We start from the raw sequence: 14,153 nt of genomic DNA on the forward strand, positions 1-14,153 counted from the left end.
AAAAATCAAAGAATGAGAAAAACGATGACTTCTTTGTTTTGGGGTGCACTGAGACCCCAGTAATTTTTTCCTCATGTGTATGGTGCTCCTTATGATTCGTCTTGTATTTTGCCTTTCTGATACCCATCAGGACTGCTGCTCTAACTTCCACTCTTTACCTTGCCCAAATCTCTGTGTATGGAATGCTTTATGATCAACTGCCATAGGACTGATGGATTAACCAGTGTTCGGCTTTACTCGGAGTCTATGCCCTGCACAGCTCTTGTATGTATCTTAGATGCTAGGAAGTTTTTAGCATGTGAAGTGTGACTCTTGTTTGAATGTTTATTACAGGTACCTTGTGAATTCCAGAACAGAGACTGTGCCTCAAAATGGTTGGGCCCATGAACCTGCACTATCTTTCATGGTGATGTTTTGAAAAATACAATCAGGAAAAAAGCCCAACAAGTTTGGAATTTAAAATAGAATCCTCTATCATGAAATTTAAAAAGAACCTCTCTTCCTCCTTTCCTCAATCCTAAAGTAACAGCTACATTTACGTAACATGCAGGTGGGTAGGGAAAAAAACCCTGGCCGGGTGAGAAGTTCAAGTGGAATTAAAAGTGATTACTACTTAAAAAAAAAAAAAAAAAAAGCTTCTCCACAAGTATTTTCCAGTTTCTCTTTTTTACCTTTTTAAAACATTACTTTTTAGAAACATTTGGAATAATGTGCATAAAATTATTTACCAATTTATGGGCAAAATGATACAAGTAGCATCTTAATTGAACATCATTTACCTCAGATATTCAACCAGCAGTACATTTTTTATGCAGTCTCAATCCACATCCTATTTGTTACCTCTCAAAATATTGGTAAGCAATTATTTTAGCTTTACTCTGTATTTCTTGTCAGTGTTTTGGGCACAGGTTGTTGTACTACTGTCAAATTGTACTTGCTATTTTTTTCTGCAAGTATTTAACAAAAAGCTAAAAAAAAAAAAAGCCCCATAAAACCCCACCTTGAATAAGTGATTGTTAAATATTGTACAATAAAATGTATGCTATCCCCATTCCACCCCCGAGTTAAATAAAAAAATGAATATGGTATGATGTTTATGCAGTTTTTCTTTAGCTGTACATACATTTTTTTAATAATAAATTTATTTTTCTTAAAGAGGGAACAGCAGCTTTATCGTCCATGGCAAGGCTCATACCTTGACACCGGCAAGAATGGGGACAATGGTGAGAGAAGGCAAGCTGGTCAAGGCTGGGGTCCCCCCTTCTGCGTCTAAGCAGACGGCTCGCCCCACGAAGGCTATTAGTCCTGCCAGTTCCAGGAAACCAGAGGCTGGTGCGCGTTAGTTACCTCATGTTCCTACGGAAACTGAAAACCGTGGCTTAGGGAGTAGTCATCACAGACACAAATTCTATTTCCTAAGGATGGTAACTAATTTACTGACTCAATGGAAGAATTCTGGTATTCACACTTAGGGGAAGAGTAACTGTGAGGAAGCTGCCATCCATTTACATTTTTAATGTTGCTAAGGCTTTTGTTTATCTTGTGGCTTTTGTTTATCTTGTGTTTATCTCTCCTTTCAAAGGAGAGTCCCGGAAGTGCGGTGGGAGCAGTGTCACAATTCACACCAGGGCGATTCTCAGTATTTTTTTTAGGGTAAACGTGAAGGAAAGAACATTTAGGTAACGGTAGTTTGAAAGATCCGCACCGCCTTCTAAACCAAGTGAACACGCAAACTATGGTGGAGCGTGCGCTGAATCTCTGCCAAAGACTGAAATGGTCTCACGCAGCATGTCCTGCACAGCAGGTTCTCGGGGGAGTTAATACACAGCATATACTCAACACACGACATTAGGACCAGCCAGTTTTAATTCCCCAGAGCCATTCACATACGTGTACGCGTGAACCGGAGGTGTTCTGAGGAAGATCCTGCTTCAGCAAGGGTACTTGGAGGGGTCCCATCCGCCAGGCCTACTGAAGCCTCTAGCACTTCCTCACCTGTTTTTCAATCTGATGACTCATGGAGCTCCTGTGGGTTGTGTTATTTAAAAGGCCACACTCCTCCTCTAATACATGAAGAAAACATTCCCTAAGCCCTATTTGTTTATTCTTCAAAGCTTTTTACTAGGGCTTTTCAAGTTTATTTTTTTATTGATGGTTTAAAGCAATTTAAGAGATGGACCTTAAATTTTAAGTACATCTCAGCTTCTTTGTATTATGGAATATGTAAAGGGGAACATCAACATTGCTCCTCGCCTCAAAAAATGCCTTTGTAATATAGGCACATACTTTATTTATTTGTATGACCTTTGCTAACCACTTTTTTTTCTAATTTAAGAACTGTTTCACTGAAAATGAAAACCCACGCTGCTACTTAAAGTTTTACAATCTGTATACTGGCTGTTGACAGATCTTCTGTAGGTCTTCCATAACCAGGAAGGCAGATGAGAGCTTTCAGCCTTTTAGTGGCATCTTAAGCTAGTAATTTGCAATCTTAAAATCAAGTTCTTTAGATGCTTTCACAGTGAGTGCCTGCAGATAAGTACTTCCCTAAAATAGTTCAGGAAACTTTTTTTAAAAGGAAAACTTTAGCTCAAGAGTAAAATCCTTGCTTCTAGTTAAGAGTGATGCTACCATCAATCTTGGCAAAATACCCCCTAAAAATCTGTAGACTATTGCACAGAACCAGTATGCCAGCCTTACCTTTACTGAGACACTGCTGAAAAGTAAATGACAGTGATCTGAAGACTTAGAGGCAGGGAATGAACAGCTATGTCTGCAAAAAAAAAGGTTGAACTGAAGAGCTACATTTACACACAGAAATATTACAGTCCATTCTACACCTGATACTTCTTGAAAAGCAGATAAATCATTTCTTAGAGCGTACTTTAAAAAATACATGGCAAGAACCCATTAATGAATTTTAGCTCTTGATAGTAGGGCTTTGGTGTCAGTCAAATCTGAGTTGAATTTCAGGGTCTGTCAATCATTCCCTACCTGTGTGATTCCGAACACTTGCCACTACTATGTTAGTTTTCTCAACTGTAAAATAATAGTCCCTGAATATCACAGCGTGTTTGACAGTTAAAAGGATTATGAACTACACAAGGATACGGATTGTCTTTGATAAACCTTCCATGAAAATAGGCAATAAAATATTCTTGAACAAATGAAGTCACTACCACTTAGCAAATGTTTATTAAATTGCACTTTAAACAGATACCTGAATGAGTTCCTGCCTTAACTCCTGAATCTGTAAGGTGAGCACTTCCACATTCCCTTGAGGGATTTAATTTTTGATACAAATGAATTTAGTTAATAGTGCCAAACACTTCACATTAATTGCAGGAATATTTTTCCAGGAATTTCCTAAAGTCCCTGTTAAAAAGACAAATTTTGTTCTTTTGGGACTGTGACAGGCCCAAGAATTTGCCTTTTAAAAAATTCTACAAGGCATTCTTCTATAGACAATATGAGTAAGTACCACCTTCTGAAAAGAAGCCTGGAAGAAATTCATATTCGAACTTTTCACCTTTTTCTTCCATGTGAACTACCTTCGGGCCAAACTGTTCAGTCTTCTGAACTAGAAGACCTGGGTCTGGGATAGAATCCAAATTTTCCATGGATAGAGAAAAAAAAAAAAATGCAGCACCTCCCAATGGACCAAAAGATTACTCAGTACACCTCAACTCTTCCCATTGTTTCTTTACTACTTTAGGATTTGTAAGAGCACTTGGCTGCTGGGTTGAAACGAACTCTTCAAATATACTACATAAATACTTGACAAGTATTAAATAAACATATGGTTCATTCCCTAAAACAGTCACATTTATTTCTTTGAACTGCTACTTACAAGATAATCTAACTCACTGGAATGGTAAGTAACTGTTCACGACTCAAAGGCAAGACAAAGCCCAGATACTACATGTGTAACAGTCCCCATAAATACAAAAATACAGGTTTATAAGAAAATGTAGTAACATATCTTGTTAAAGGACAATAGCTTTGAGTTCCTTAGAAAAGTAGGCCTGAAACTTCATAACTGAAGCCACTGGTTATATTCATAACCAGCTTAGTGAGGATGTTGCCCACTGCCTGACATCTGTAGGACAGTTGGGGTATTTCTGCAAAGCATTCATAATTTGAGTATTATCCAAAAGGAGTTTCATCAGCTGGTACTCTCTCTGTGTATTTACCGAAGTCCTTTCCATGGGCTTTATTAATTCTAATTGTTGTAAGTGTTCAAAAGCCTGAAAGATGAAAGAAATAGTTAAGGTTGAATAGAGGAAGTAAATAATGTTAATCTAGGGAACAATGAGGGTTGTGGTCAACTGTAGAACAGAGTGCCAGGAAACAAAACTTAATAGAAATTAGCAGGGCTCAAAAACAACTCTCATCAACCTCATAAAAACTTCATCTATCAGGTGAAGGAGTGTCAATATACAATTATCTGTCTTTGCACTGTTGAATGTGAACAGGGCAAACTCTAATTCAGTCTGCACAATATAGTTTTTCTTCCAAAGCTCATTCTGTATCTAACACCTGCTAGTTCTGAAGTTAAAGGAAGGGCTTCTAGCTCTCTCTATGAAAACCTAACATCTGGTAAGACTAGTCAATTTTTAACTAATTACTTAGGTCATTCAAATTTCCATTTACATTCACTTTTTAGTTCTGTAAGACATTGCTATGTAGAAGTTTAACATAGATGAAAAAAAAGCCAGAGGCAGGAATGATCCCTAGCAGTACACCATGCCTGTTCAGCTGATCCTATAAAATAAATGGTTCAGCAGAGTGGTATGGGCACAAAGGAAAGACAGGTTCCTTTTTCCCTAAGAAGTCTGAAGCACATGCCACAACCAGTCAAAACAGCCTTCTCTTCCATCTCCCTCCCCAAAAGAGCTGTTTACTGTTTCCTCTTACCTCTAATATTCATGTATTATGTCTTTTCCAACCCTGATTGTTGTTTTAGGTATTTTATTAGAGTATGAAAACAAACCATTAAGTCATGACATAATAACCATTAAATACTGACAAAATGGAATAGATTCTGGAGCTTTTAATCCTTACAACCACACTGTAAAAACAACAACAACAACAACAAAACAAAAAACAAACAAAAAACTTTGGAATTTATTCTTTATGTATCATAAAAAGTCTTCTGATGAAAAGAGAAATAACTCAGACACCACTTGTTTCTGAAAATGAGAAAACACTGGAAGCTGCAGGTATTATTGGAGCTGAATAAAACAGATTTAAAGTATTTCTAGGGAGGAAAATACTTTATTTAAAATTAAGATATGAGCAGGTACAAATCACAAGAATTTAAATGTTCATGTAACCCTTTGTACTAATACAACCTCCACAAACTATGACTATCAGATAGACATGGACATTAGGAAAGGGAAAAAAAAACAACCTGCAGTAGGCTAAATTCTTTCCCTGTTGTTCTGAAGAAATGGTAATTGCCTTGTACTCACATTTTTTAGTTGGTATAAAAAATACAAGTCTGATCACTAAGGCCTATAAAGAATGATAAAGGACTTATGGGGCCAGTTTAAAAGAAAAGAAAAGAAAAGAGAAGAGGGAGGGATGAAAGGAAAGAAGATGCTTTTCCCTATAAAGTCCTCTAGAACTGCGCTGTCCAGTAAGGGAACCACAGGTGGCTACTGTTTTTCGTAGAACTTGGTTTTTTATTTTATTTAAGTTTATTATTAATTTTAATTTAAAATCTGATACTCAAGTCAATTAGAAAATTTTAAGTTAGTTTGGAACAATTTCAGAATGTAAATCTTCTTCAGCTACAAATTTTATGAAATCTAAAGAGCAAGTATTTCCAATGAATATTTAGTAAATTAAGATGCGTGTTAAGTGTAAACACATGTAATTTTTAAAAAATAGAAGATAAAATATTTCATTAATAATTTTCTGTATTGATTATAGATTAAAATATTTTTAGTATATTAGGTTAAGTAAAATTTGTCATTAAACTTAATTTAATTTTTTTTTTACTTTTTTTGTTGGTACTAGAAAATCCAAAATTACGTTATGTGGGTCACATATTTTAGTGGACAATTGTATGTTCTAATGAAATTTCTCAAGTTTTAAAACTCATGACTTAACTAACCCCTAATAACACTTTGTATGTCCTCACTAGTCTATGATATTTTACCCTAGTTTCTTAATGGCTAATACCTGCATTTTTGTCTTTTTACTGCTAAGATTATAAAGCCAACCTTTGAGTTGTAAAGGGACAGAATTTTATCCATGCAGTGTAATGTCTAGTTCTTTGCAGCATGCAGGGCCAGAAACAGACAGTAGAGGGCAGTATACTTCCACAAACTGGGAACAACTGGCTGCTTCAGATTATTCAAAGATTTCACCTTGAGGTAATTTTTGTCTGCTATGCAAAAAAATTTCTAAGATAAACACCTAATGTTACAAAATTAATAAGCGTGCAACTATGACATATACAACCAAACTGGATGTAAAAATATACCTGTATGTAGAAAAAGAACTTAAGTCTTACCTTCATGACAACAGGTTTTTCAAAATTATAAACAGAATGGGCCTTCCTTTGAACAAACTTCTGAAATTCTGGACAGAAAACAATACCAACATTAAGACGCTCAAATAAGCAGTGAGGTACAGTCAGAAAGAAACCACCAAAGTCCCATCTCACCGTTATAGACCATTTGAAAATTAAAGGGTTCTTCTTCATAGATGTCATTTAAATGTTTCATTGCAATTATAAGACAGATTTCTAAGACTGAAAGACCTAGAGTAAAAGGAAAACAAATTATGAGTTTTATATTAACTTACTGATTCATAAGATTGAAAGAACTGTCCTCCAAATAGAATGGCAGAGTCAAAGACAATGGTTTTGAGGGATGGCAGGAGATCAAGACCTTCCCCAGGTTCAAATGCGTTTCAATCACTCTAACTTATACAATCTTAAGCAAACTGTTCAAGCTTCCTGCGTTTGTGTAGCTTACAAATAAGAGCAAACTAAGAAGCATAAAGCTTACAGAGATGTTTTAAGGATGAGAGAATATTATCAAGCACTTATCGTGTGTCCCATAATAAACATAAACTGAAACTACCATTATGTACTTCATTTTTAATTTTTTGTTTGAGAGAGAAAGACAGAGAGAGAAGTAAATTCCCCACTGAGCAGAGGGCCCAAAGTGGGGCTCTATTCCAGGACTCTGGGATCATGACCTGAGACGAAGGCATATGCACTGAGCCACCCTGGTGACCCTACAATTATGAACTTTAAATCACATAGCGTCCTTGATTATTCAGAGAAACCCTAAATGTGTAGAAATTATATCTAAAATTTTTTTCCTGGAGAGAAGAAAATTTGTTATATTCTTTAAAGGCATAGTGAACGCTTCAATGCCAATGCTCTTTAGCAGAACTTGATGCAATGTGAATGCCTGCAATACAAGTCTTAGCTGGATATCCAGTGTAGCAAGGGAGGCAGAGTATCAAGTTTCTTTCACTTTGTTTTTTATTTTTAAGATTTTATTTTAAGAATAAAATAAACTCATTTAAGAGTCAGAGAGATCGCAGAGGGAGAGGGAGAGGTTGAGAAGCAGACTCGTTGCCGAACTACTGATGTAGGGCTTGATCCCATGACCCTGAGATCATGATTTGAGTGGAAGGCAGACACCTAACCAACTGAACCACCCAGGCGCCTCAAGTTTCTTTCACTTTAAATGTGGGTGATGATATCTTTTGCAGGGCTGAGTTAAAGGCTCTATGAGTATAAAAGTATTCTGTGTTATAATTAAGTATAGGTTTGAAAGAACTCCATTAACGTAGACTTATAAAAAAAATAATTAAGCAGGTTTCTCACCATGTACAATATTTGCTTTAGAGTCCATGCTGCACAACTGGTTTGCCTCCATCAGATCTGCTGCAGTTATAAATGGGTGTGATGTTGTTACACGATTTAAAGCGAGCATCTAGGGTAATGTGGATCAGAAAAACAGGTTTATTAGGCATTCTGGAGATACTACTGAATTACCAAAAATTTAATTTGGAGTCTATTCTTATGGGAGAGTTAGTATCAATGCTTGGGAAAGGTATTCTCATAGTTGGCTCTATTAAAATATAGTATTTTAATACATATGCTATATAACTCTATAAATGTAAAGCATTAAAAAAAAAGTTCTTGCTGCTATCTCTTCCCACTTATATATTTAATTCACAATTTCTCAAAAGAAAAACATTTAGAAAAGAGTAGGGCAAGAAGAGATCCAAAATGGGTTAAGAACGCTATTAAAAGGTTATTTTGATTTCATGGGGAAAATGGAGCAGGGAAGTACCTTGAGCTCACCTCCTCATGGACACACCAAGGCTGCAATTACATATAAAGCAACTCTGTGAATGCCCTGAAAGTAGCAGCTGAAGATTTTGTTTTTTGTTTTTGTTTGGTTTGGGTTTTTTTTTTTTGCAGCTAAAGATACTTTTAAAAGCCACACTGAGAAGGGTAAAAGAAGCAGAGATGTGGTTGGGGTAGGAACTCAAATACCCAGTGCAATGACCCACAAGCGGGAGGTGTGGAAATCCTTCCTGAGGAGTGAGGGGTTCAAACCCCATATTGGGCACCCTCTGCCTTGGGTATCCGCACAGAAAGATGAGTCTCCATAATGTCTGGCTTTGAAAATCAGTGGGGCTTCATTCTGGCAGAGCCAGAGGATGATAGGAAATGGAGACTCCATTCTTAAAGGGCCCACACACAATTTCAATTGCTCAGAGGCAGCAGTTTGAAAAACGTCTGGGCCACATATGAAGGTATACTAATATAAAGTATACATAATGCTGTAGAGACAGGGATCTATAGGAGCTTTCTTTGGGAATGAAAGTGCTAGCAGTACTATTTTTCTTGTTTTTCTTCAGCGAAGCTAGTTACATGCTTCCAAGAGCCAGTTGTGACACTATCCATCAACCTGGTTAGCACCACTATCCACGCCAGGGCCATCCCCCTGTGGAATTGCACCATCAGAATCACCCACCCAGCGAAGTTCCCCTTCTAAATGAGTCCTACCCAAGGGAAGGGGAGCCAACCCCACCCACTAGCAAGCACACAAGTGTCATGGAGAGATCTCACAATGATCCACATGGGGGCTGCCCAACCCACCTGCCCTCAGCAGCTGCAGCTGGGTCTCTCAGCCACCTGGGCTGGGGCCAGCTCTACACACTTGTGTGCCTGTAGTAGTTGTGGTGAGGCAATGCAGCCATATGGGCCAGGAACCAGCCTTGACGAGTGCTCTCAGCAGCTGTGGCCCAGTGACAAGAGAGAAGTGCAAGTAGCCAACATAAAACAGCCCTGAAGCTCCAGGGTCTAATGACCAGAATGGATTGTACGTATGGGCTCCAGAGAATGACTTCTATATAAGACCACTACTTTTAAGACCAGGAGACACAGCTACCTAATATAAACAAACACAAAGATTCAGATAAAATGAGACAGAAGAGTATGTTCCAAATGAAAAATGATGAAACCTCAGAAAAAGAACTAAATAATAAGAGTTATTTAAGCAATCTACCTGATAAAGATGTCAAAATAATGGTCATAAAGATGATTACCACACTTGGGAAACAAGTGGATGAACTTAGTGAGAACTTCAACAAAGAGCTAAGAAATATAGAAAGGAATCAATCATAGCTGAAGAATATAATAATTTGAAGTGAACAACAGATTAAAAGATGCAGAAGAATGGATGAGCAATCTGAAGACAAGGTAATGGAACCCAAGTTGTACAGCACAGAGGAGGAAAAGGAGTTTAAAATATGAGAATATGTTAAAGGATCACGAAGACAACATCGACCATACAGACATTCACCTCTAGTGGTCCCAGAAGGAGAAGAAGGAGAGTAAGGGGCAGAAAACTTATTTGAAGAGAGACACCTAGGTGGCGCAGAGGCTGAGTGTCTGCCTTTGGTGATCCTGGGATCAAGTCCCATATCGGGCTCCCTGCAAGGAGCCTGCTTCTCCTTCTGCCTTCTCTGCCTCTTTCTCTGTGTATCTCATGAATAAAATCTTAAAAAAAGAAAAGAAAACTTATTTCTTATTTGAAGAAATGATAGCTGAAAACTTCCCTAATCTGGGAAAGGAAACAAGACATCCAGGGCCAGGAAGTACAGAAAGCCCTAAAGAAGAGTAATCCAAGGAGGTCTAATATATAATATTCAAACAATACACATAATATTCAAAGTGTTGAAAGGAAAAAAACTACAAACAATAATATACTACATAGCAAAATTACTATTCAGAATTGGAGAGAAAAAAAGTTTCCAAGATACAGGAATTCATCTTCATTGACCAGCCTTACAAGAAATGGTAAAGGTACTTCTTTAAGCAAAAATGAAAAGGCCCTAAGAGGAAGTAAAAAAAAAATTATAAATGACAAAATTTCACTGGTAAATTGGTTACCCCAATGAGGGGCTTGAACACACAACCCTGAGATTGAGATCTGAGCCAAGATTAAGAGCTGGATGATTAAAAAACTGAGCCACCCAGGCGCCCCTAAAATGCTTTTGAATTTAAGCAACTACCAACTTATAACCACAAACCAAAAACTTAAAACAGATACACAAAAAATAAAGAGAAAGGAATCCAAACATAATACTAAAGAAAATCATATAATCACAAGGGAACAGAGCAAGAGAAGAAGGAACAGAAAAGAACTATAAAAACAACTGAAAACAATGAAAGGGTAGTAAGTGCATACATGCCAATAAGCACTTTTAATGTCAATGGATTAAGTGCACCAATCAAAAGGCATAGCGATGCTGAACAGATTAAAAAAAAAACAAGAACCATCTATATGCTGCCTATACAAGATTCACTTCAGACCTAAGAATACACACACACTGAAAGTGTAGGGACAGAAAAAGATATTCCATGCAAATAGATAAAAACATACAAACAAAAGGCCAGGATAGAGATGCTTGTATCAAACAAAACAGACCTAAAAAAAAAAAACAAAGACTGTGCTAAGACACAAAGAACAACATCATGTAATGATAAAGGGATCAATCCAGTAAGAGAATATAACTGTAAATATATATGCACTCAACACCGAAGCATCTGAACATATAAAGCAAATATTAACAGACACAAAGGGAGAAACTGAATGTAATACTATAATTTTATATGTTAATTATAATTTAACACCTCACTTACATCAATGCACAGATCTAGTCAGAAAATCAATTAAGGAAACACTGGCCTTAAAAACACACTAGCCAGGGTGGCTCAGTGGCTGAGCATCTGCCTTTGGCTCAGGGCGTGATCCCAGAGGACCAAGTCCCACACTGGGCTCCCTGTGATGAACCTGCCTCTCTGTGTCTTTCACGAACAAATAAATAAAATCTAAAAACAACAACAAAAAATACATTAGCCAGATGGATTCAGCAGATACATACAGATCATTCCATCCAAAACCAGCACAAAACACCAAACATGTTCTTTTTAAGTGCACGTCGAACATTCTCCAGGACAAGTTACGTTAGGCCAGAAAACAAGTCTCAATAAATTTAATAAGACTGAAATCATATCAAGCATCTTTTCCGAGCACAATGGTATGAAACAGGAAATCAATCACAAGAAAAAAAACCTAGAAAAACCACAAACTTGTGGAAACCAAATAACATACTACTAAACAACCAATGAGTCAAGAAAGAAATCAGAGATAACAGAAAAATACATGGAGACAAATGAGAAGGGAAACAGTGTTCCAAAATCTTTGGGCCAGAGCAAAAGCAGTCTGAGGAGGAAGTTGATATGACTGAAACAGGCCGACCTAAAGAAACAAGAGAAACCTCAATGAAAGAATCTAATGTGACATTTAAAAGAAGTAGAAAAAGAAGAACAAAGCCTAAAGCCAGAACAAGGGAGGAATACAGATCAGAATGAAAACAAGTAAGAAAATTTTTAAAAATCCAGAAAAAACATCAATGAAATTAAGAGCTGGCTGTTTGAAAAGACAAACATAATTGATAAACCTTTAGAAAGATTCATCAAGAATAAAGAGGACTCAAAATCAGAAATAAATGAGAAGTTACAACTGACACCACAGAAATTAATGGATTTTAAGAGACTACCTTGAAAATTTATACACCAACAAAATGTACAACCTAGAAGAAATGGATAAATTCCTAGAAACACACAATCTTCTAAGATTGAATCAGGAAGAAACAGAAAATCTGAACTACTAGTAACAAAATCAAAAAAGTAATTTAAAAACTTCTCTGGGGCACCTGGGTGGTGGTAGTAGATTAAGCACCCAACTATTGGTTTCTGCTCAGGTTGTGATCTTAGGGTCAGGAGATCCAGCCCTATGTCGGGCTTTCCACTCAGTGTGGAGTTGGCTTGAGATTCTCTCTTCTTCACCCTCTGTCCCTTCAGCTCATGCTCTCTCTAAAATAAATCCTTAAAAAATGATAACAACTCCCAAGAAATAAAATTTTAGGACCAGATAGGTTCACAGGTGAATTCTCCCAAATATTCAGAGTTAATACCCATACTTCTCAAACTACTCCAAAAAACTGAAGAGGGAAGAATGACTATGAGGCCAGCATTAGACTGATACCAAAACCACACCAAGACACTACAGAAACAGAGTATTACAGGCCAATATTCCTAATGAACACAGATGCAAAGATCCTCAACAAAATATTAGCAAACTGAAAACAATATATTAAAAGGATCATTCATCATGATCAAGTGGGATTTATTCCAGGGATCCAATGCTGGCTCAATATTCACAAATCAATCAATATGATGCACCATATTAACAAAATGGAAGCATAAAAATCATACAATTGGCAAAAGAGATGCAGAAAAGCTTGGCAAAATTCAATATCCATTCAGGATAAAAGCACTTAACAAAGTTATATAGAAGGAACATACCTCAATACAGTAAAGGCCATGTGTGAAAATCCATAACCAGGATCATACTCAAAAGGTAAAAAGCTGAAAGCTTTTCCTTTAAGGTCAGGAACAAGACAAGGATGCAGACTCTCAAACTTTTATTATTAAACATGGTACTTGGGACCCCTGGGTGGTTCAGCGGTTGAGCGTCTGTCTGCCTTTGGCTCAGGGCATGATCTCGGGTCTGGGGATTGAGTTCCACATCAGGGTCCCTGTGAGGAGCCTGCTTCTCTCTCTGCCTATGTCTCTGCCTCTCTCTCTCTCATGAATAAATAAATAAATATAAAATAAAATAAAATAAATAAAATAAAATAAACATGGTACTGGAAGTCTTAACTGCAGCAATCAGACAAGAAATAAAAGGCATCCAAATTGCTTAAGAAAAATGTGAAACTGTCACTACTTGCAGATGATATAATACTAGGGCAGGAAATTCTAAAGACTTCACCAAGAAACCATTAGAACCAACACAAAACTTCAGTAAAATCGCAGGATAAAATATTAATATGCAGAAACCTGCTGTGTTTCTGTACACTAACAAACTAGCAGAAAGAGAAATTAAGAAAACAATCCCATTTACAACTGCATCAAAAAGAACAAAATATCTAGAAAGACATTTAACTAACCAATGAGGTAAAAAACCCGTCCTCTAAAACCTGTTAAGACACTGATTAAAGAAACTGAGAATGACACAAATAAATGGAAAAATATACCGTGCTCATGGACTGAAGAACTAACATTGTTAATGTTTGTTCTACCCTAAGCAATCTACAGCTTCAATGCAATCTCTATCAAAATACCAGTAACGGTTTTCACAGAACTAGAAGAAATAATCCTAAACTTTGTATGAAACCACAAAGGACCCTGGAATAGCCAGTGATCTTCAGAAAGAACAAACCTGGAAGTATCACACTCCCAGATTTCAAACTATACTACAAAGCTATAGTAATCAATCCAGTATGCTACTGTCATGGAAACAGACCCATAGATCAACGGAACTGAATAGTTAAATAAAAAAATAAAGTCACAGGTTTATTGTTAATTAATCTATTTGACAAAAAGGCAAAAATATAGAATGAGGAAAAGATAGTCTCTTTAATAAATAGTATTGGAAAATTGGACAGTGACATTCAACAGAATGAAACTGGACCACTTTCTTACATCAAATGGATTAAAGACCTAAATACAAGGCCTGAAACCATAAAACTCTTTA

The 14,153-nt window shown here is 36.7% G+C and overlaps 1 protein-coding gene across 3 annotated transcripts in view; it reads right to left on the minus strand.

Annotated features, from left to right (window-relative positions):
* Positions 1-3,171: 3,171 nt before the first annotated feature.
* Positions 3,172-14,153, minus strand: part of LOC129495413 (origin recognition complex subunit 4) — an 85,270-nt gene continuing 74,288 nt past the window's right edge. For all 3 annotated transcript variants that reach the window (XM_055302898.1, XM_055302899.1, XM_055302900.1), the window contains exons 11-14: positions 7,856-7,964; positions 6,677-6,772; positions 6,524-6,591; positions 3,172-4,247 (exon numbers count right to left, since the gene is read on the minus strand). In XM_055302898.1, the coding sequence (XP_055158873.1) occupies positions 4,059-4,247; positions 6,524-6,591; positions 6,677-6,772; positions 7,856-7,964 (462 nt within the window). In that variant the 3' untranslated portion in view covers positions 3,172-4,058. The remainder of the gene's footprint in view (positions 4,248-6,523; positions 6,592-6,676; positions 6,773-7,855; positions 7,965-14,153) is intronic.

Source organism: Nyctereutes procyonoides, unplaced genomic scaffold (assembly GCF_905146905.1).
Source record: "Nyctereutes procyonoides isolate TBG_1078 unplaced genomic scaffold, NYPRO_anot_genome, whole genome shotgun sequence".
Classification (NCBI taxonomy): Eukaryota; Metazoa; Chordata; class Mammalia; order Carnivora; family Canidae; genus Nyctereutes; species Nyctereutes procyonoides.